General features: G+C 32.7%; 1 protein-coding gene across 8 annotated transcripts in view; it reads left to right on the top strand.

Annotated features, from left to right (window-relative positions):
- PRKACB (protein kinase cAMP-activated catalytic subunit beta) overlaps positions 1-22,266 on the top strand; it is a 147,895-nt gene that overhangs the window by 102,930 nt on the left and 22,699 nt on the right. For all 8 annotated transcript variants that reach the window (XM_082408590.1, XM_082408589.1, XM_082408592.1 and 5 more), the window contains 5 exons: positions 4,264-4,362; positions 5,390-5,472; positions 8,181-8,307; positions 9,225-9,320; positions 12,292-12,414. In XM_082408590.1, the coding sequence (XP_082264716.1) occupies positions 4,264-4,362; positions 5,390-5,472; positions 8,181-8,307; positions 9,225-9,320; positions 12,292-12,414 (528 nt within the window). The remainder of the gene's footprint in view (positions 1-4,263; positions 4,363-5,389; positions 5,473-8,180; positions 8,308-9,224; positions 9,321-12,291; positions 12,415-22,266) is intronic.

The raw sequence follows: 22,266 nt of genomic DNA, 5'->3' as shown, positions 1-22,266 counted from the left end.
AGACACCATAAAAAAAGAAAACTATAGGCCAATATCACTGATGAACACAGATGCAAAAATCCTCAACAAAATATTAGAAAACCAAATTCAATATATTAAAAAGATCATACAGCACAATCAAGTGGAATTTATCCCTGGGATGCAAGGATGGTTCAGAATCCGCAAATCAATCAGTGTGATACACCACATTAACAGATTGAAGAATAAAAATCATATGATCATCTCAATAGATGTAGAAAAAGCTTTTGACAAAAAAGCTTTTGACATGAACATCAATTTATGACAAAAACTTTCAACAAAGTAGGTATAGAGGGAACAATACCTTAACATAATAAAGGCCAAAAATGACAAGCCTACAGCTAACACTCATACTCCCTGGTAAACTGAAAGCATTTCCTCTAAGATCAGGAATGAGATAAAGATACCCACTCTGTCCACTATTATGCAACATAGTATTGGAAGTCCTAGCCACAGCAAATGGACAAGAAAAAGAAATAAAAAGAATCCAAATTGGAAAGGAAAAAGTACAACTGTCACTGTTGGCAGATGACACAATACTATATCATATTTATATGTTTTTTTATTAAACCTATTATTAAAATGTTATTATCTGTATAGTCCCTAATATTTTTTGTTTCTTAAGATGTTAACAGAATGTACTCTAGTCATAAAATATTAAAAAGATTACAAAAAGATACCATTTTTATGCTTTAAAGTATTTAGGGAAGTTTCAAATTCCTTTTTTGGTAAGATAGTGACTTGTCTAAGTTGCTGAGAAGATTAACTCATTGATTAAATCTTGGTGAAAGAGCATTTCTCAGAAGAATAGCTGCCATTTTAAGTCATTTCTACTGTGGCAATGTTCTGGATCTATTCATAATTAGGACAAAGTGTTTATGTTCTGAATTTTTTTCAAGTTTATTTACTGTAATTTGCTAAAGATAAGTAATAAAATAACACTCCATAATAACCTTTTTGCCATGAATCTTTCAATTAACTCTTTTTGGCTTCTATCTTATAGTGTATGGAGCATGGGGAAGAAAATCAGTGCAGAAATCAAGGAAATCACATTTCTTTATTCCTTACTATATGTCTAGCATTGCTGGGTACTTTATATTATTGTATCAGTGAATCTTCCCAACAACTTTGTGTGACATTAATTTCTTTTAAGCCCATAACCTATTTAAGTAATTTTTCCAAAGTCAGACAGCTAGTAAGATGAACTAGGAATTTGCACAAGCTTTGTCTGATTTCTATGCCTCCACTCCTCGTTTAATTTTTCCTTTGAAATGTATTTGTTATCCCTAAGATTCTTTCTACCACCACACAGTTTGGTCTCTCACTAATGTTCACTGGGCTTTCACAATAGCATCTTAATTAATTTTCACAACCCCACACTTTTCCCCCTGTACTAATTCACCCTCCTCGTTGCCAGTGAAGTTTTCTTACCATATCATATCATTTCACTTAGTCAAAAAGCTTCCTGATGTTTATTAAATGAAGCCAGAACTCTGTAGCCTACTTTCAAACACTTTATAATTTTCTTCCAGACTCCACGATAGGCTTATTTGACACTGTTTTCCTACATGTCCTCTATTCTCTACTTCTCTGATTGAAACTTGACTCACAGGAGTATTTGGTGCTCTGCTGGGTGGTGCAGGGTAATATATGATGATACATGGCCTATCTTCTATATTAATATCTTCTCAAGTGTTTGGCTAAAAAAAAGTCAGCTGATAAATAATTATTTAGAAGTGCTTTTAAATATATGTATTTAAATTAACATAAATATTAAGAAGTAAATATAAATTTTATTTGAATTTTGAAAATAAAACATGGACTATATTCCCAGGGGTACTTGTTAATTTTCTCTGCCATTCTTCATTACCAAAGACTGTACTACTCCTCTGTGTTTTTCTAACCTTTGATATCTATCCATCTTTAAGACCCAGCTGAACTCTCACCTTTTTTAATAGATTATAATAACAATTGACATTTATTGAGCTTTTACTTTGTGTCAAGCACTGTGTTAATCACTTGACATGTATTGTGCTACACAGTCACTTTCAAAGTAGGTATTATAATTATCATCAGCATTTTATAGATAAAGAATCTTGGACTCAGAAAGATTATGTACTAGGCCTAATGTAAACATTTTCTCCTCTGAACAATTATAACATCATAACTCTTATTTGGCAGTTATTCATAAATTGCTAGTCTCATATTTATGCATCATACTTTCAAGTAAATTTTATGGAGCATGAAGGGAGATACTCTCTTGTCCTTATCTCTATTGCACTTGTTGTGCCTTACATGTAGTAGCTATGCATATTTAAAAGTAAATTAAAATTTAATTAATTAATTTAAAAAATTAATTTAAAAATTAACCAACATTATTTGCTTTGCCAGCTCATATGTCTTAGATTCATTTTAATTGTCATGCCCCCCAACATACACACACATTTGGCTTAAGGCTATAATGCAGAAAGCCTCTCTGTTACAGTTTTCATTACTTATTTCACAAGGTAACATATTGTCTATGCCTAACTAAAAACCCAGTATATCGTAATACATAAAAGTAAACACTGTGGTATATCCAAACAAGGGAATGTTATTCAATGCTAAAAAAAGAAAAAAGAGCTATCAAGCCATGAAAAGACATGGAGGAAACTTAAATACATAAACTAAGTGAAAGAAGCCAATCTGAAAAGGCTAAATAAATACTATATGATTCCACTGAAAAGGCTAAATAAATACTATATGATTCCACCTATGGGACATTCGGGAAAAAGCAAAACAATGGAGACAGTAAAAATATTAGCGGTTGCCTGGTTTTGATGGGGAGGGAGGGATGAATAAGTGGGGCACAGAGGATTTTTAGGGCAGTGAAACTACTCTGTATATTATAATGGTGGGTGCATGTCATTACACATTTGTCCAAACCCATAGAATGTACAACACCAAGAGTGAACCCCAGTGAAATTAATGGGTGATAATCATGGGTCAATGTAGGTTCATTGATTGTAACAAATGTGCACTCTGGTGAAGAATGTTGATAATGGAGGAGACTATGCATGTGTGGAGGCAGGGGGTATATGGGAAATCTCTGTACTTTGTGTTCAGTTCTGCTGTGAACCTGAAACTGCTTTAAAAAAAACAGTCTATTAATAAAAAGTAAACACAAAGCAACAATAATTCTCCAGCTAATGTTATATAATTTATTGTGATAAGTATGGACTAATTGGTTCTGTAACCAGTTAGAATGTGGGCAATAGTGATTCATTCACTTCATGTTTTCAGGTGAAAAAAAGCAGCTGAGGTCCAACGAGTTGAAATAACATCTCCAGTGTCACAAACTGGTTGAATAGAAGGTCTAGAGAACACAGGTCTTCTGACTCTTAGTCAATTATTCTTTACTCAGCATTATTTTTATACTATAATTTTATATCCTAATAATGGATGGTATCTTTGATAACCTTTCTTATTCATGTTCAACTTCTTGAGTTCTGTGACTACCCCACACTGACAATAAGCCTCTGTCAAGAAAAAATGCCACTTCCTAATGATTTACACATATACAAAACCCTGTTTTTCTTAAATTCAGAATAGAATCACATGTGGAATAGAATCACAGTCTTCATGAAGTCAAGATAAGTTTCTTTCCCTACTATGTACCTGATTGATTAGACAATCCAGGGGAAGCTTGATTAATCCTATATGACCTTATTTGTTATACAGACATAGTCATTTTTGTCAATATTTTGTGGCTGTGCAAATGTTCTTATATTTATTCAGGTATTATGAAATTAACAGATTGTTCATTTTTACCTCCTGTTTTTTATTGACTTTTCCTCAATCTTTAATTTTCTTGCTTATCTTCTCAAGATTTAAAATCAATACCTACTTATTACAGTAATTTGTGCCAGCTCTTTTAGTGGACTATAAGTCATTAGGACCTAAGTATTTTCACATATTAATTTTTTAAGTAATTTATTATGAGTCCCTTTTTTCTTAGCTCTTGCTTCTTTACTGAAAATTATAGTTAACCTTCCGAAGACCAAGTTTTAAACCTCTGTTAGGTTTTTCATTTGAATCTGATAAGCCTACTTGGTAGTTATTATTATTATCCTTATCTAAGCTAGAAATTTTGTTTATCCAAGTTCATTATTATATGGAAAACTATTTTTTCCTTTAAAAATTATAACAACTTTTAAATTTTGTTCAAATACATTAAATTTATAATCTTTTTTTGGTCAATTACAGGTTGTTAAACTGAAGCAAATAGAGCATACTTTGAATGAGAAAAGAATATTACAGGCGGTGAATTTTCCTTTTCTTGTTCGACTGGAGTATTCTTTTAAGGTAAATTTTACTTCTATCTAAATGAGATATTTTCAACTTCATATTTTTTAAATTACAAAGCTATAATAGGATTCTAATCTATATGATAAACCTGGAGAAAATGAATAAACAAAAAAGTAATAGATTTAGATTTTATGTAATTAAGTCCTGTTGTGCTTAAAAACTTAGGTGACATTTGAAAAGGTTTTGATTCTTATTGAGGAAATTGTTAAAGTTAATGTGTAATTAACTTTGTTAATGTGTAATTTTTCATGAAATGGTATTATAAAATCAAGTATTTTAATTTATCAAAATTCATAGTGACATCTTATTAAGCAAATCTTACACTCATACTAACAAATACACCCACATACCTTCTTCTCTTGAACCTTTGCTGCTGCAATCTCACTGTCATCTTTTACTTAGTAATTTGTGCTCTAGCCTTTTCATTTATTTGAAGCAGAACAATCTTTGGCCCTCTGCTCAAGTGCCTCATAAAGTTGCACAAGGTTTATTCTTTAAGTTGGCAGCTTTTCAGCTTTTTGGAATGATACTTGGCATCTCTCTACCAATTGATTAATATGGAACATTTTAGCCTTTTTCCTTTTTCCTCCTTTATTCTTTAAATCAAATGAAGATCTGTGTATTTAGGATGATGTTAAAAATCGTTAATCTCTCTGACCTAATTTAGTACATAAAATGTAAATATTCTAACTTCTTCAAATTGTTTTTTAACTTTTGCTTACACTATAGCATTATGTCATTGCCACAGTGTTTAATTGTTCAAGAGTTAAGTGTTCCCTGCAAGAGCAGGAACAGCAAAAATCCCAGACTAATCTGTGGCAAGAGTACCAGGGGGGAAAAAATAAGTGCCCCAGTGTAGAAAAGTTAGGGCCTTTTCCATTTATTCTCTATTTCCCAATGTTAGTAATGTATCAGATTTTTTAATTTGTCTTTTTCTAATTAAACATGGTGTTATCTTAAAATATTTTCATGCAAAATAATGTTTCATAATTTTGATTTATTTATGCTTTTTATTTGTTCATAGGATAATTCTAATTTATACATGGTTATGGAATATGTCCCTGGTGGTGAAATGTTTTCACATCTAAGAAGAATTGGAAGGTTCAGGTAACTAACACTTTACACTCCTCAAATCTTTATATGCTGTGTGTTTGTTTTAAACCAAACTTTTAAGTTATTGTCAATGTTAAAAATTTATTTCATTTAATTTAGTAATATTTTAGCTATATGAAGAGTTACAGGGAAACATTAATAAGAGGCCACATCATACTGAGTTTTAAAAATTAAATAAAAGCACCATGATAGCAGTATAAATATTCTAGCGTTGGTAGGTATCATGAGGGTCCATTATTTGAAGAATATCCAGATATTGCAAAAATTAGTTGAATTTAAACCAGTATTTACTGAATAAATATTAATAATACATCTCTGGGGAAGAGGTTTGTGTAAGGATGAAGATAAGAAAGAAATATATAGAAAAGATAATCATTGGTATCATAGTGATAAAATTATGAAAGTTTGTTTTGCACAAATTTATTCTCCTTAACGTTGTTGCCATGTTGAGTTTTAAACATATATATGTAATTTAAAAGGAGTTTGTACCTTATCATTAGGTTATTACTAATAAGGTCATACAGTTATTAAAAGTTTATAGATTCTGTTAACTTTACCTGTGTGTAATAGTTCGTAAGCTACTACTATTCATTAAAAATCACTATTAGAATGAAGCTGAAACCAAGAGCAGGTCCAGCTTTGTTCAGTATACTGTATATTGACATAATTAAAACATCAGTATGAATTCAAACAAGACTGAAGATGGTAAATTCAATTCATGAAATCATGATGGTAGACTTGGATTACCATGAGATCATATTCAGTAATGGGCCAGAATGAGAGTTATTTTAGTTACCTGAGGCCTAAACCAAAATTCATTTATTGACCTAATATGTATAGGACACCTAATATATGTCAGGCACTGTGCTGATGCAGAGTAACTTCTGTTTAATGATTTTTTTTTAACTTCCTGTTGTCCTCTCCTACACTCCTTGTCCAGGCAGGTCCAGAATTCTCATATTGCCCTATGATAATTTACAGTTTTACACTGAATTACCACACCTTAACCCGTCTTCAAAAAATATTTTATCCATTTTCTGTGATTATTTCTTTTCTTTGCAACTCCCCACACTCTTATTTCTTTAATACTTAACTGGATACTAAGAGGAAAGCAAGTTGATTGACATAATTCACACAGAGACATTGCCTTTTCTAACCTTTCACACATACTATTTATATACTTGAAATGTTGCTAACTCCCACCTTAGAAACTTTGAGGCAACAGGAAGACTGAGTTATTGTTGAGCATGGTTCTAATCAGAATCAATGGAGTCATTACGATTCTCTACTTAAATAGTAACTGTCTAGACTTAAAGCTGCTATAGCATTAAATGTTCCTTATAGAATATTTTGCTCTGACCTTTCAACAATTTGATTAAAGATCTATGTAATGTTTGTGTACCTCCAATCAAACACCAGTGTGGAGATAAACATAAAATGCTGAGTGCATCTTATGTTTATGATGATACGATGATAAATGCATCTCATATTAACGGGTGTATGAAGAAAATGAGAGGGGACTTCCCAGGTCAAACGTTTCCAGAATTAGGGATAAATGTTTCAATGACCAGGATGATTCTTCTAATCTCCCTTTACAGTATTCTCATTCCTTGTCATAGGACATATGGTATAGCTTGTTATAGTGTCATGATAGGGCTGGAACTGGAAGGATATTATAAAATATTGCCACAAAAAAGTTTTTCTTCACATATTCATTCATTTAACAAATATTTGCTGAGCACTTGGTGTGTATCAGGCTAGGACCTTGGAAATATAGTGAGTGACAAGCAAAAGGAGTAGCATATACAATCTCTTTTTAGAATTCCTATTTTTGGTGCTACCAGATCAAACTCATGCCAGCCATCGTGAGGGAAATTCTATTCATAGTTAAGGTTGTTCATTGAGGACACAAATCTGAAAGTCATTGCAATATATCAGGAAGATTAGCAGAATTCAGTGTATACACTACAAGATGAAATAGAAAAACTAGAAAACAGTACAGCCTTTTGGAGTAATACTCAGAATGTGGCATCAAAATTACCATAATCCATCAGTTAATCTAATCTATGTATCCAGAACTGTGTGTATTTACCTAAATATACAGATTATACCTATGTTCAGGTATCTGTATAAATATGCATAGTAGAGGATTTGGAAATTCAGATACCAGGATTGAATCTGGTTTCTGAATGGGATTATTGGTATCTTTATTCTTCATTAATATTGTATGGCTCTTTTTCTATAATGAGCATATGTCACTTTTGTAGTAGTAACAGCCTGGGTAAAATGGCATAAATCTGCAGATTAATGCAGAAATTCTTTAAGTACTTGAAATTTATGAGAAAGGTGGATGAGATGAAGCCTATCAGCAATAGCAATTGCCCTGACAGATAATCTAACTGGTGCTTTTCAGTCATTCTCAATGTCTTCTAACATGGCCAATAATAATTTAAATTACAATGACAATCTGAGAGTTAAGTTTTCTTCAACATATGCTGCCCACTAAGTATATCAAAGCATTATTTGAAGATGATTTATAGATTTAGTAAATATTTGGAAACCAACATGTTTCTTTACATATGTTTAAAAGAAAAAAAAAATTTTTTTGCTCCCAAAATGCCTCTACCTCATGTTATTTTTTTTGTATAATCTACTATATGTTAACCCATTTTACCGAAAATCAATGTTTTGTTTCTTTGTAGTGAACCCCATGCACGGTTCTATGCAGCTCAGATAGTGCTAACATTCGAGTACCTCCATTCACTAGACCTCATCTACAGAGATCTAAAACCTGAAAATCTCTTAATTGACCACCAAGGTTATATCCAGGTATGACTTGAACACATTATATATAATGTATTTGAGAAATACTAGGTAAGAAGTTATATGTATTTAACCACAACTACCAATATTGGATTCTTTTTTTTCTTTGAGGGAGACAATTCTTCCTAATAGTTTAAACTGAGCTCACAGTTCTGTTGCTATTACAAAGAACCAAAAGTTCCATCAAAGATGGAACCCGGTTCTATCTCCCTTAGTTTATAGTTGTGAACTGATTTCAGGCTCCTGCGTAAAGAAATAATAGCTAAATTTGTGAGTACTCACTTAGTGCCAGGCCACTTATTCTAAGTGTTTTACATGTATCACCTCTTTTAATTCTGATAACACTATGAAATGTAAATACTATTGTTATCCTCATTTTAAGGTTAATGAAACTAAGGAACAGCAAGGTCACACACGTAGAGTCATAATTTGAACCCCGTCAGCCTGTCCCAAGAGTCCATGCTTTTTAACAGTACAGTGCAGCTACCAAAGGAGGCCCAGCTGCCAATAATGGACTGGTGGTAGTGTTTTCTTTCCATTTGTACTATCAATAGAATGAGAGCATTCCTTTTTATGCAGTTATTAAGATTCTCCCAGTGATGCTTTTGCACTTCTGAGGATGTAATTAAGGGCAGAGGACAATGCTGGACTTAAGGAACACTCCTAGCACTGCTTCATTTTTATTAAAACTATTTTTTTTTTTTGGTTCATTTGTTTCTTTGTTTGAGTCAGGGAAAGGTTCTCCAGCATGGGTTGCTTTAACCTTTATTCACTAAACAGTGCGTTCTTGGATTAGTCTCAATTACATTGACTTAATTTTTTTCATGGTATTAATTTTAACTGATTTTTAACTTTCAACTTAGGTACAGTAGTACATTTATTATGAAATAATAAATGTTTACAAGTTTTTTTGTCTTTTATAGGTCACAGACTTTGGGTTTGCCAAAAGAGTTAAAGGCAGAACTTGGACATTATGTGGCACTCCAGAATATTTGGCTCCAGAAATCATTCTCAGCAAGGTATATTTATAATGTAGTTATGTAAGAAGTAGAAATATAAGGCATGCATCACTGTGGACTTTTATAAAAAAAAAGTTTATTGATCGATTTTACATGTTTATTTAATCTAAATATGAATTTAAATCTATTTGTTCATAATTACTAAAAAGTAATTATTTAGAGTCTACCACTAATCCCATAAACTGGTGATTTTAACTGTGAATCTGAGAGAATTAGTATGAATAAATCTGACCTCTAGATCCATGTTTTGAAGCCAAAAGCATAGCCTTTTCATAATTATTCCCAATACAGGAGGGCAAGGAGGCCCTTGCTCTGCGTTACACCAAAAGGCAGACTAAAGATGACATGTACTAGTTGTCAATTCTTCCTTTGTTTCAACTTTACCACTTAAATGAAAAAAAATGTATGTGAATTATTTTTTTAAATTTTACTTTAAAAATAGGAAATTATAGCAATTGAATAGTTATAGTCTTATTGAGTACAGTTCTGCTTTTCTAAACAGTGCAAAATGTGGTGAGAGAAATTTTTAATCATATCACAAAGGATGATTTAACTTTTGTTTTCCTTTCTACTGCCATCCCTTGGTGGAGAAAGCCAGAAAGGAGAGACTGATAATAACTGGGCACAGGAGCCAGGAAAGAGAAAGGGATAACACAGATGCTTTGATATTTACACATTGAATAACCACCCCCTGAATAATTGAAATTTGGCTAACCTACAGAAGTATTAGACTAAAATAAAAGAATTCTTTCAGCTGTCCTCTCATTATCTTACATAATTTATATCATCTATAACTTTTAGTCTTTTATAATCTAAATATCATTAACATATTTCTTCTTTAAGTACATTTAACAAATAATGATAACATAGTAGGCACCAAAACTTTAAAAACTGTATGTGTGTATATATATGTGGTAAAAGAAATAGATATTCATTGTATGAAATTTGGAAAATATAGAAAAATATAAAGAAAGACTCAAAAAACCTATAATCTCACCATCCAGAGGTAGCCTTTTTAAAAAAACATTTTAATATATTTTTCTATGCATGTTATAGTGAATGTACAGTTTTGTATTCAGCTTTTTCACTTGAATGATAATAAGCATGCAAATATAATTCTAATGGCTTATTTGAAAATGTACCATATTGTATTTTGCCATTCTTCTATTGTTGAGTATTCAGGTTATTTCGTTTTTTTCTGTTATAAATCACTGTGATAAACATCTTTGTACATAAAGCTTTTTCTATATTTTAAATTATTTTTTTAGGATAGATTCCTAGAAGTGGAATTACAGGGTCAGAGAGTATGAACATTTTTAAGGCTTTCAATACATGTTGCCAAAGCACTGTCCAAAAAGATTGTAACAATTCTGCACTTCTCAGCAGTGTTTGAGAGTACCTGTTTCACCACACTTTCTCCAGCATTGGGTATTCTTGTTTTAAAAACCATTACTAATTTGATAGACAGTAAATGATATCTAATTATTTTAAGTCTCATGTCTGATTATTAGATTTTTTTAATGCTTAATAGTCATTTAGTATTTCTTTGTGTGTATGAATTATTAGTTCATGTCCTTTGCCCATTTTTCTATTATAATTTAGTATTTCTTACTGATTTGTTTTAGTTTTCCATACCTAGGGTATTGAAAGCATCTGGAATACTTATTATGAACATTAATACACTATCCAAAACATAGCAATCAAGGTTTGGTAAAAGGATCTGTTTCAACGTTACATGCTTTCATTATAGCAAAAAAACATGGTAATTACATTATTAATGAGTTGAATTTAAAGAATTAAAGCAAAGTTGATGCCATTTTTATTAGCAAAACAAAGTGCTATTCCTATTTTACTAGTCTCTCTCTTTTTAAAAACATACAGAAGCAGGAAATAAAAAGGAAAAATCTCTACATTATTATATTTTAGCCAGTAATTTGAAAATTAAATAGTTTATAAGCTAAAACTTTGAAAAAAGGTTGGACTAGGGGGACTGGAAAAGGTAATTAAAGGCTGTATCTGATGGCAGACTAAAAGATCTGGCAAGAACTCAGCTCATTTCTCTCCATGATCAAGTTGTTTTGTTTTTTTTCATAATCTTTTGTGCCAGTTGACACTGATTATGGCTGATAACAAACTTTATATAAACATGTTAATATTTTATTCTTATTTATTTTCTTATCAATACTTCTAAATCTTAATTTTAGTAGGCTTAACATGAAAAAAAAAACCCAAATAAGAAACCTTAGAATTGTACATTTGGTTTGCAACACACTCTTTATACACATCATTTCCTTTCATTTGATGTAGTCCCCACAAAATCCCATGAATTAGTTATCTTGTATACCTTTTAGAGATGAGAAACAAAACACTAGATGAATAAAGTATACTTAAATATTTACATTTATTATGTTCCACATTAAACTTTTAGCTTTCATAAGATCCTGTGAAGTGGATGGGATTATCCCGAGTATATTCACCCGCTTAACTCCAACAATATAGAATATTTTGAAGTCAACTCCACTGTTTATTATGAAGTACAATATCTACTCTTTCATTTCAAAACTTTTGACCTTTCTAAGTATTCTCTAGAAAACCGGATTCATAATATTATGGAACTAGATTGGGCTTTAAGGGGTAATTTGGTCCAATTCCCTTCCTATTGTTGAGCAACTAAATTATCCCAATTAAACAGGGCATTTTTTATTGTCTTTAATATTCTTAATTATTTTAGGAAGAAGATTTAATAATATTTCCTAATATCCAATTTCAGTATCTGGAAATTCTCCCCTTTGTTTAATTCAAATCTGACCTGATACATTTTGTTTATTTTTTATTTTATCCTGAATTACTGCTCAGCAACTGCTTTTTAAAAATTTTCATATGCTTGAAGATCACTTTGAAATAATTTATGACTTCATTCTCCTCTGAGTGAATTAAGTAATAATTGACATTTGGTGTTGGTTTATCTTAGGGCTACAATAAGGCAGTGGATTGGTGGGCATTAGGAGTGTTAATCTATGAAATGGCAGCTGGCTACCCCCCATTCTTTGCAGACCAACCAATTCAGATTTATGAAAAGATTGTTTCTGGAAAGGTAAGTAATACAATTTATTATTCCTTTATTCATTATTTCTATAAACAAATGTTAAGCTTTGTAGATTGAAACCATTTGATGTCACCAGAATATTACCCTAAACTGGGAAAAAGACAGAAATATCTATAGTTGCTGCCCTTGTATTTAGCAGCTTAAATGAGCAGCACTCATTTAAGATAGCGTAAATACTGAATAATTGAAGTCTTTTAAGTAAAAAAGGGCAATTTTACAAACATATTAGCAAAATAATAAAGCAGTTTCCACTATTAGCATTTTTATCGCTTGTAAAACACAGGATCATAGACCTAATTCTTCCATATTCCTTCAAATAAATAAAAATTGTTAGTTGTTTCATGTGGGTATCTGCTTGGAGAGAAGTTTTAGGGGCTGTTTTTATATACCGTTGCTTTTTTAGGAGAGACTTGTTTGAATTATGTCAAACATGACAAAATTGGACGTAGACATAGAATAGATAAGCCTTTTTAAGATGGGAATTCATATAAATGATGTAAACAGTTTTTCATGTTAATGTGATTATAATTGCCATTGATCTTTAGCAAATATGAAATTAACATTAATTCTTCTTGGATATGAGTAGATGTACTATAAGTCAGAGTATTTTACATTTTGTAATTACTCCACAAACCTTTCTTCTTTTGCATTTATAATCCCTAATTTTGTTTCCAAGCGTATTTTGTTTAAAGGCAATCATTCACTCTTGCCGTAACTCATGCATTTAGATCCTTTTTAAAAATACTGCAGTCAGTTTTAATAGAGATGAGCCTGATTCAGTAGGCTTTCAAAAATTCCCAGAAGGCCTTCTATGCATTTATGACAGAGTTCATGGGAAGGGATAGTTTCCTTATATTTCCTTATTTTTCCTTTTCCTACATGTGGTACGCTCTATTAGTTTGTTTTTGTTTATGTGTTTGTTTTTGATGATATAACATCAGTCTTGACATGACATTCCCTGAGATGTGATATAGTTGACTTTTTTGTATTTTGTGACCTTCTAAGGCAGAGATAAGCCTAATCAACAACCTAAAGAATCTGGAAGGAGATAGAAGAAAATCTGTTTCTTTATATCTCAGCCAGATTCATGTTCTATATTTCGTATGAAAGCTGACCCTTAGCATTCATGAACTTAAAATTTATAATGTCAGCTATTCAGAAGGTACCTTGAATGTCCATAATATAATAATTTATCTTTTTTACTAAGACCCAAATTTAAATACCTGGATGGAACAATACACCAATAGAATGAGTCTCTCCAGCCACCTAGAACCCACATCTCAACACAGTGTTGTTCCATATGTCATAGTGCATATGCAGTCTACAGGGATCACAAGATTTTCAGTTATATTTTACTGTATTTTATGGGGGGAAGTTTTATATTATGGCAGGTTCACAAACTAGGGGACTAACTAAAGAACACGTACTTCAACTATGTCAAAGGTAAAAAATAAATACCTCTTACAGCTAACTAAGCTAGGTTTTTGAAAGATTCACACTAAAGTAATATAGAAAGGCAGAACGAAGTATTGATATTTAGGTAATTAAGTATTACTGCTGTCCCTGCTACATTTGTAGATCTCTAAGCTTCAGATTTCTTATATTTGTAATCGTTTTCACCCAGCAGAATATTAAAGTCAAAGTAAGAGAACTTTTGAGATGAACAAAACAAAAAATCAAGAAAAATTAATAGACAAGGCAGTGATTTATTTTTTAAGAATTTGAGAAGTGATTATGTAAAATCTCAAGAGAAAATAAGGCCAAAGGTCATAAGAAGAATAATGAGAGGACTAAAATACTTTTAAATAACTGAATGGGAGAAGCATATTTTACTAGTACAAAGACTAAGAATGCAGAAATTATAGTAATAGTTCCAAATAATTACAGTTAATTACAGAGTTCCTGAATCTTTACTACATTGCTTTTATTTATACTTAATTTCATAGGAGGAATCAAATTTTCTGACAAGGATGCTGTCATAACTAAATTTTATTTACCTAGAAAAATTGTTTTAGCTAAAACAAATGTATCTTCATCTGTATGAATTGGCCTCTGTTTGCCAATCATTGTACATTGTGTAAATTTTTTTTGGCTACTTATGAATGTGTTTTTATTTCATATCAAACTTTAACATTTAGAATCCAGTGGTAGCACACAGTTTAAATTTAAATCTGCATAAATTCTAAAATTGTAACAGTTTAAATCCTGGTCACCTTAGAAGAGAAGAGTAGCAACATAAAATTTTATCATATCACAATATCTGATTTTTTTCCTTTATTAGGAATACGATAGGGTGTTTGGTGTACTATTGTTTTTAACTAAAGGTGCCAGATTATCTCTCCCCATATTGGATGCAAAGTTTTCATTCCTTGTTCCCTTTATGCATTTAAAGTAGAACTCATGAAAACAAAATAATTGTTATTAAGTGATCTCTAGGATCTGTATTATTTGAATGTAAAATCATATTCACATTTCCCAATAAAACCATCTGTTTCAGCACTCAAATCCAAACTAGAAGTTATCTCTATCCACATTACAAAGTATTATTGTCTCTCTAGTTAGTAGCTAAAAGTCAAATTGGAGACGAACTTGTTTTCAAATTTTTTAATTGTTCAAGTCATTGAAAATCCAGTTTTGGTCTTACAGATCCTGTATTTGTATTTAAATTTTTTAATGGTTTTAATGATATCAAATAACATTTAAAAATATACTTTTCATTCAGAATTTTTTTCTTTTTTTAAAAAGCATGGTATTTTATGCAACAATATTTTATGTTGATTATATTTTTGGAAACCATGTTATAAAGATTATAGGTATCATTGACTTATCAAAGTTAAATGAAATGTGTTTAATGAAGTGATTAATTCACTAAAGTACATATATTTGAACATTAGATTTTTATGTTCTTTCTCTATTTACAATATTTTAATTCAAATTGGTATTTATAAATGCACAGAAAGATGATCAATCAGCTTGTTAGATCCTCTCCTATACATATTTTGCCTTTAAAAAAAACAGAGGAGGTGGTATTTATTTATTTTTATTGGGGTATAGTTGTTTTACAACGTTGTGTTAGTTTCTACCATACAGCGAAGTGGATTTCCCTGTGCTATACAGCAAGTTCTTATTATTTAACTATTTTACACATATTAGTGTATATATGTCAATCTCAATCTCCCAATTCATTCCACCACCCCTGCCCCCTGCTTCCCCCGCTTGGCGTCCATATGTTTGTTCTCTACATCTGTGTCTCTTTTTCTGCCTAGCAAACTGGTTCATCTGTACCATTTTTCTAGATTCCACATATATGCGTTAATATATGATATTTGTTTTTCTCTTTCTGACTTAACTTCACTCTGTATGACACTCTCTAGGTCCCTCCATGTCTCTACAAATAACCCAATTTTGTTCCTTTTTATGGCTGAGTAATATTCCGTTGTATATATGTACCACATCTTCTTTATATATTTGTCTGTTGATGGACATTTAGCTTGTTTCCATGACCTGGCTATTGTAAATAATGCTGCAGTGAATATTGGGGTGCATGTGTCTTTTTGAATTATGGTTTCCTCTGGGTATATGTCCATTAGTGCAATTGCTGGGTCATATGGTAAGTATATTTTTAGTTTTTTAAGGAACCTCCATACTGTTCTCCATAGCGGCTGTATCAATTTACATTCCCACCAACAGTGCAAGAGGTTTCCCTTTTCTCCACACCCTCTCCGCACTTATTGTTTGTAGACTTTCTGATGATGCCCATTCTAATCGGTGTGAGGTAATACCTCATTGTAGTTTTGATTTGTATTTCTCTAATAATTAGTGATGTTGAGCAGCTTTTCCTGTGCCTCTTGGCCATCTGTATGTCTTCTTTGGAGAAGTGTCTATTTAGGTCTTCGGCCCATTTTTTGATTGGGTTCTTTGTGTTTTTGATATTGATCTGCATGAACTGTTTATATATTTTGGAGATTAATCCTTTGCCTGTTGATTCGTTTGCAAATATTTTCTCCCATTCTGGAGGTTGTCTTTTTGTCTTATTTATGGTTTTCTTTGCTGTGCAAGAGCTTTTGTTTCATTAGGTCCCATTTGTTTATTTTTGTTTTTATTTCCATTACTCTAGGAGGTGGGTCAAAAAAGATCTTGCTGTGATCTATGTCATAGAGTGTTCTTCTTATGCTTTCCTCTAAGAGTTTTATAGTGTCCGGTCTTACATTTAGGTCTTTAATCCATTTTGAGTTTATTTTTGCATATGGTGTTAGGGAGTGTTCTAATTTCATTCTTTTACATGTAGCTGTCCAGTTTTCCCAGCACCACTTATTGAAGAGACTGTCTGTTCTCCATTGTATATCCTTGCCTCCTTTGTCATAGATTAGTTGACCATAGGTGCGTGGGTTTATCTCTGGGCTTTCTATCCTGTTCATTGATCTATATTTCTGTTTTTTTGCCAATACCATATTGTCTTGATTACTGTAGCTTTTTCTGCATCTATTGAGATGATTATATGGTTTTTATCCTTCAATCTGTTAATATGGTGTGTCACATTGATTGATTTGTGTATATTGAAGAATCCTTGCATCCCTGGGATAAATGCCACTTGATCATGGTGTATGATCCTTCTAATGTGTTGCTGGATTCTGTTTGCTAGTATTTTGTTGAAGATTTTTGTATCTGTATTCATCAGTGATATTGGTCTGTAATTTCCTTTTTTTGTAGTATCTTTGTCTGGTTTTGGTATCATGGTGATTATGTCCTCGTAGAATGAGTTTGGGAATGTTCCTTACACTGCAATTTTTTGGAAGAGTTTGAGGAGGATGGGTGTTAGCTCTTCTCTAAATGTTTGATAGAATTCACCTGTGAAGCCATCTGGTCCTGGACTTTTGTTTACTGGAAGATTTTTTTTTTTTAAACATCTTTATTGGAGTATAATTGCTTTACAATGGTGTGTTAGTTTCTGCTTTTAACAAAGTGAATCAGTTATACATATACATATGTTCCCATATCTCTTCCCTCTTGAATCTCCCTCCCTCCCACCCTCGCTATCCCACCCCTCTAGGTGGTCACAAAGCACCGAGCTGATCTCCCTGTGCTATGCGGCTGCTTCCAACTAGCTATCTATTTTACGTTTGGTAGTGTATATATGTCTATGCCACTCTCTCACCCTGTCACATCTTACTCCTCCCCCTCCCCATATCCTCAAGTCCATTCTCTAGTAGGTCTGTGTCTTTATTCCCGTCTTGCCACTAGGTTCTTCATGACCTTTATTTTCCCTTAGATTCCATATATATGTGTTAGCATACTGTATTTGTTTTTCTCTTTCTGACTTACTTCACTCTGTATGACAGACTCTAACTCCATCCACCTCACTACAAATACCTCCATTTCATTTCTTTTTATGGCTGAGTAATATTCCATTGTATATATGTGCCACATCTTCTTTATCCATTCATCTGATGATAGACACTTAGGTTGCTTCCATGTCCTGGCTATTGTAAATAGAGCTGCAATGAACATTTTGGTACATGACTCTTTTTGAATTATGGTTTTCTCAGGGTATATGCCCAGTAGTGGGATTGCTGGGTCATATGGTAGTTCTATTTTTAGTTTTTTAAGGAACCTCCATACTGTTCTCCATAGTGGCTGTATCAATTTACATTCCCACCAACAGTGCAAGAGGGTTCCCTTTTCTCCACACCCTCTCCAGCATTTATTGTTTGTAGATTTTTTCATGATGGCCATTCTGACCAGTGTGAGATGATATCTCATTGTAGTTTTGATTTGCATTTCTCTAATGATTAATGATGTTGAGCATTCTTTCATGTGTCTGTTGCCAATCTGTATATCTTCTTTGGAGAAATGTCTATTTAGGTCTTCTGCCCATTTTTGGATTGGGTTGTTTGTTTTTTTGTTATTGAGCTGCATGAGCTGCTTGTAAATCTTGGAGATTAATCCTTTGTCAGTTGCTTCATTTGCAAATATTTTCTCCCATTCTGAGGGTTGTCTTTTGGTCTTGTTTATGGTTTCCTTTGCTGTGCAAAAGCTTTTAGGTTTCATTAGGTCCCATTTGTTTATTTTTGTTTTTATTTCCATTTCTCTAGGAGCTGGGTCAAAAAGGATATTGCTGCGATTTATGTCATAGAGTGTTCTGCCTATGTTTTCCTCTAAGAGTTTTATAGTGTCTGGCCTTACACTTAGGTCTTTAATCCATTTTGAGTTTATTTTTGTGTATGGTGTCAGGGAGTGTTCTAATTTCATACTTTTACATGTACCTGTCCAGTTTTCCTAGTACCACTTATTGAAGAGGCTGTCTTTTCTCCACTGTATATGCTTGCCTCCTTTATCAAACATAAGGTGACCATATGTGCGTGGGTTTATCTCTGGGCTTTCTATGCTGTTCCATTGATCTATATTTCTGTTTTTGTGCCAGTACCAAACTGTCTTGATTACTGTAGCTTTGTAATATAGTCTGAAGTCAGGGAGCCTGATTCCTCCAGCTCCATTTTTCGTTCTCAAGATTGCTTTGGCTATTCGGGGTCTTTTGTGTTTCCATACAAATTGTGAAATTTTTTGTTCTAGTTCTGTGAAAAATGCCAGTGGTAGTTTGATAGGGATTGCATTGAATCTTTAGATTGCTTTGGGTAGTAGAGTCATTTTCACAATGTTGATTCTTCCAATCCAAGAACATGGTATATCTCTCCATCTATTTGTATCATCTTTAATTTCTTTCATCAGTGTCTTATAATTTTCTGCATACAGGTCTTTTGTCTCCTTAGGTAGGTTTATTCCTAGATATTTTATTTTTTTTTGTTGCAATGGTAAATGGGAGTGTTTTCTTAATTTCACTTTCAGATTTTTCATCATTAGTATATAGGAATGCAAGAGATTTCTGTGCATTAATTTTGTATCCTGCTACTTTACCAAATTCATTGATTATCTCTAGTAGTTTTCTGGTAGCATCTTTAGGATTCTCTACGTATAGTATCATGTCATCTGCAAACAGTGACAGCTTTACTTCTTCTTTTCCGATTTGGATTCCTTTTATTTCTTTTTCTACTCTGATTGCTGTGGCTAACACTTCCAAAACTATGTTGAATAATAGTGGTGAGAGTGGGCAACCTTGTCTTGTTCCTGATCTTAGTGGAAATGGTTTCAGTTTCTCACCATTGAGGACAATGTTGGCTGTGGGTTTGTCATATATGGCCTTTATTATGTTGAGGAAAGTTCCCTCTGTGCCTACTTTCTGCAGGGCTTTTATCATAAATGGGTGTTGAATTTTGTCAAAAGCTTTCTCTGCATCTATTGAGATGATCATATGGTTTTTCTCCTTCAATTTGTTAATATGATGTATCACGTTGATTGATTTGCGTATATTGAAGAATCCTTGCTTTCCTGGAATAAACCCCACTTGATCATGGTGTATAATCCTTTTAATGTGCTGTTGGACTCTGTTTGCTAGTATTTTGTTGAGGATTTTTGCATCTATGTTCATCAGTGATATTGGCCTGTAGTTTTCTTTTTTTGTGACATCTTTCTCTGGTTTTGGTATCAGGGTGATGGTGGCCTCGTAGAATGCGTTTGGGAGTGTTCCTCCCTCTGCAATATTTTGGAAGAGTTTGAGAAGGATAGGTGTTAGCTCTTCTCTGAATGTTTGATAGAATTCGCCTGTGAAGCCATCTGGTCCTGGGCTTTTGTTTGTTGGAAGATTTTTAATCACAGTTTCAATTTCAGTGCTTGTGATTGGTCTGTTCATATTTTCTATTTCTTCCTGGTTCAGTCTCGGCAGGTTGTGCATTTCTAAGAATCTGTCCATTTCATCCAGGTTGTCCATTTTATTGGTGTAGAGTTGCTTGTAGTAATCTCTCATGATCGTTTGTATTTCTGCAGTGTCAGTAGTTACTTCTCCTTTTTCATTTCTAATTCTATTGATTTGAGTCTTCTCCCTTTTTCTCTTGATGAGTCTGGCTAATGGTTTATCAATTTTGTTTATCTCCTCAAAGAACCAGCTTTTAGTTTTATTGATCTTCGCTATTGTCTCCTTCATTTCTTTTTCATTTATTTCTGATACGATCTTTATGATTTCTTTCCTTCTGCTAGCTTTGGGGTTTTTTTTTGTTCTTCTTTCTCTAATTGCTTTAGGTGCAAGGTTAGGTTGTTTATTCGAGATGTTTCCTGTTTCTTGTGGTAGGCTTGTATTGCTATAAACTTCCCTCTTAGCACTGCTTTTGCTGCATCCCATAGATTTTGGGTCATCGTGTCTCCATTGTCATTTGTTTCTAGGTATTTTTTGATTTCCCCTTTGATTTCTTCAGTGGTCACTTCGTTATTAAGTAGTGTATTGTGTAGCCTCCATGTGTTTGTATTTTTTACAGATCTTTTCCTGTAATTGATATCTAGTCTCATAGCGTTGTGGTCGGAAAAGATACTTGATACGATTTCAATTTTCTTAAATTTACCAAGGCTTTATTTGTGACCCAAGATATGATCTATCCTGGAGAATGTTCCATGAGCACTTGAGAAGAAACTGTATTCTGTTGTTTTTGGGTGGAATGTCCTATAAATATCAATTAAGTCCATCTTGTTTAATGTATCATTTAAAGCTTGTGTTTCCTTTTTTATTTTCATTTTGGATGATCTGTCCATTGGTGAAAGTGGGGTGTTAAAGTCCCCTACTATGATTGTGTTGCTGTCAATTTCCCCTTTTATGGCTGTTAGTATTTGCCTTATGTATTGAGGTGCTCCTATGTTGGGTGCATAAATATTTACAATTGTTATACCTTCCTCTTGGATCGATCCCTTGATCATTATATAGTGTCCTTCTTTGTCTCTTGTAATAGTCTTTATTTTAAAGTCTATTTTGTCTGATATGAGAATTGCTACTCCAGCTTTCTTTTGATTTCATTTGCATGGAATATCTTTTTCCATCCCTTCACTTTCATTCTGTATGTGTCTCTAGGTCTGAAGTGGGTCTCTTGTAGACAGCATATATATGGGTCTTGTTTTTGTATCCATTCAGCCAGTCTGTGTCTTTTGGTGGGAGCATTTAATCCATTTACATTTAAGGTAATTATCGATATGTATGTTCCTATTCCCATTTTCTTAAATGTTTTGGGTTTGTTATTGTAGGTGTTTTCCTTCTCTTGTGTTTCTTGCCTAGAGAAGTTCCTTTAGCATTTGTTTTAAAGCTCGTTTGGTGGTGCTGAACTCTCTCAGCTTTTGCTTGTCTGTAAAGGTTTTAATTTCTCCATCAAATCTGAATGAGATCCTTGCTGGGTAGAGTAATCTTGGTTTTAGGTTTGTCTCCTTCATCACTTTAAGTATATCCTGCCACTCCCTTCTGGCTTGCAGAGTTTCTGCTGAAAGATCAGCTGTTAACCTTATGGGGATTCCCTTGTGTGTTATTTGTTGTTTTTCCCTTGCTGCTTTTAATATGTTTTCTTTATATTTAAGTTTTGATAGTTTGATTAATATGTGTCTTGGCATGTTTCTCCTTGGATTTATCCTGTATGGGACTCTCTGTGCTTCCAGGACTTGATTAACTATTTCCTTTCCCATATTAGGGAAGTTTTCAAGTGTAATCTCTTCAAATATTTTCTCAGTCCCTTTCTTTTTCTCTTCTTCTTCTGGGACCCCTATAATTCGAATGTTGGTGCATTTAATGTTGTCCCAGAGGTCTCTGAGGCTGTCCTCAGTTCTTTTCATTCTTTTTTCTTTATTCTGCTCTGCAGTAGTTATTTCCACCATTTTATCTTTCAGGTCACTTATCCTTTCTTCTGCCTCAGTTATTCTGCTATTGATTCCGTCTAGAGTATTTTTAATTTCATTTATTGTGTTTTTCATCGTTGCTTG

Source organism: Balaenoptera borealis (assembly GCF_965194805.1).
Source record: "Balaenoptera borealis genome assembly, chromosome: 1".
NCBI lineage: Eukaryota > Metazoa > Chordata > Mammalia > Artiodactyla > Balaenopteridae > Balaenoptera > Balaenoptera borealis.
The sequence above is the reverse complement of the archived record's forward strand: the minus strand, read 5'-3'. Positions and strand labels throughout refer to the sequence as shown.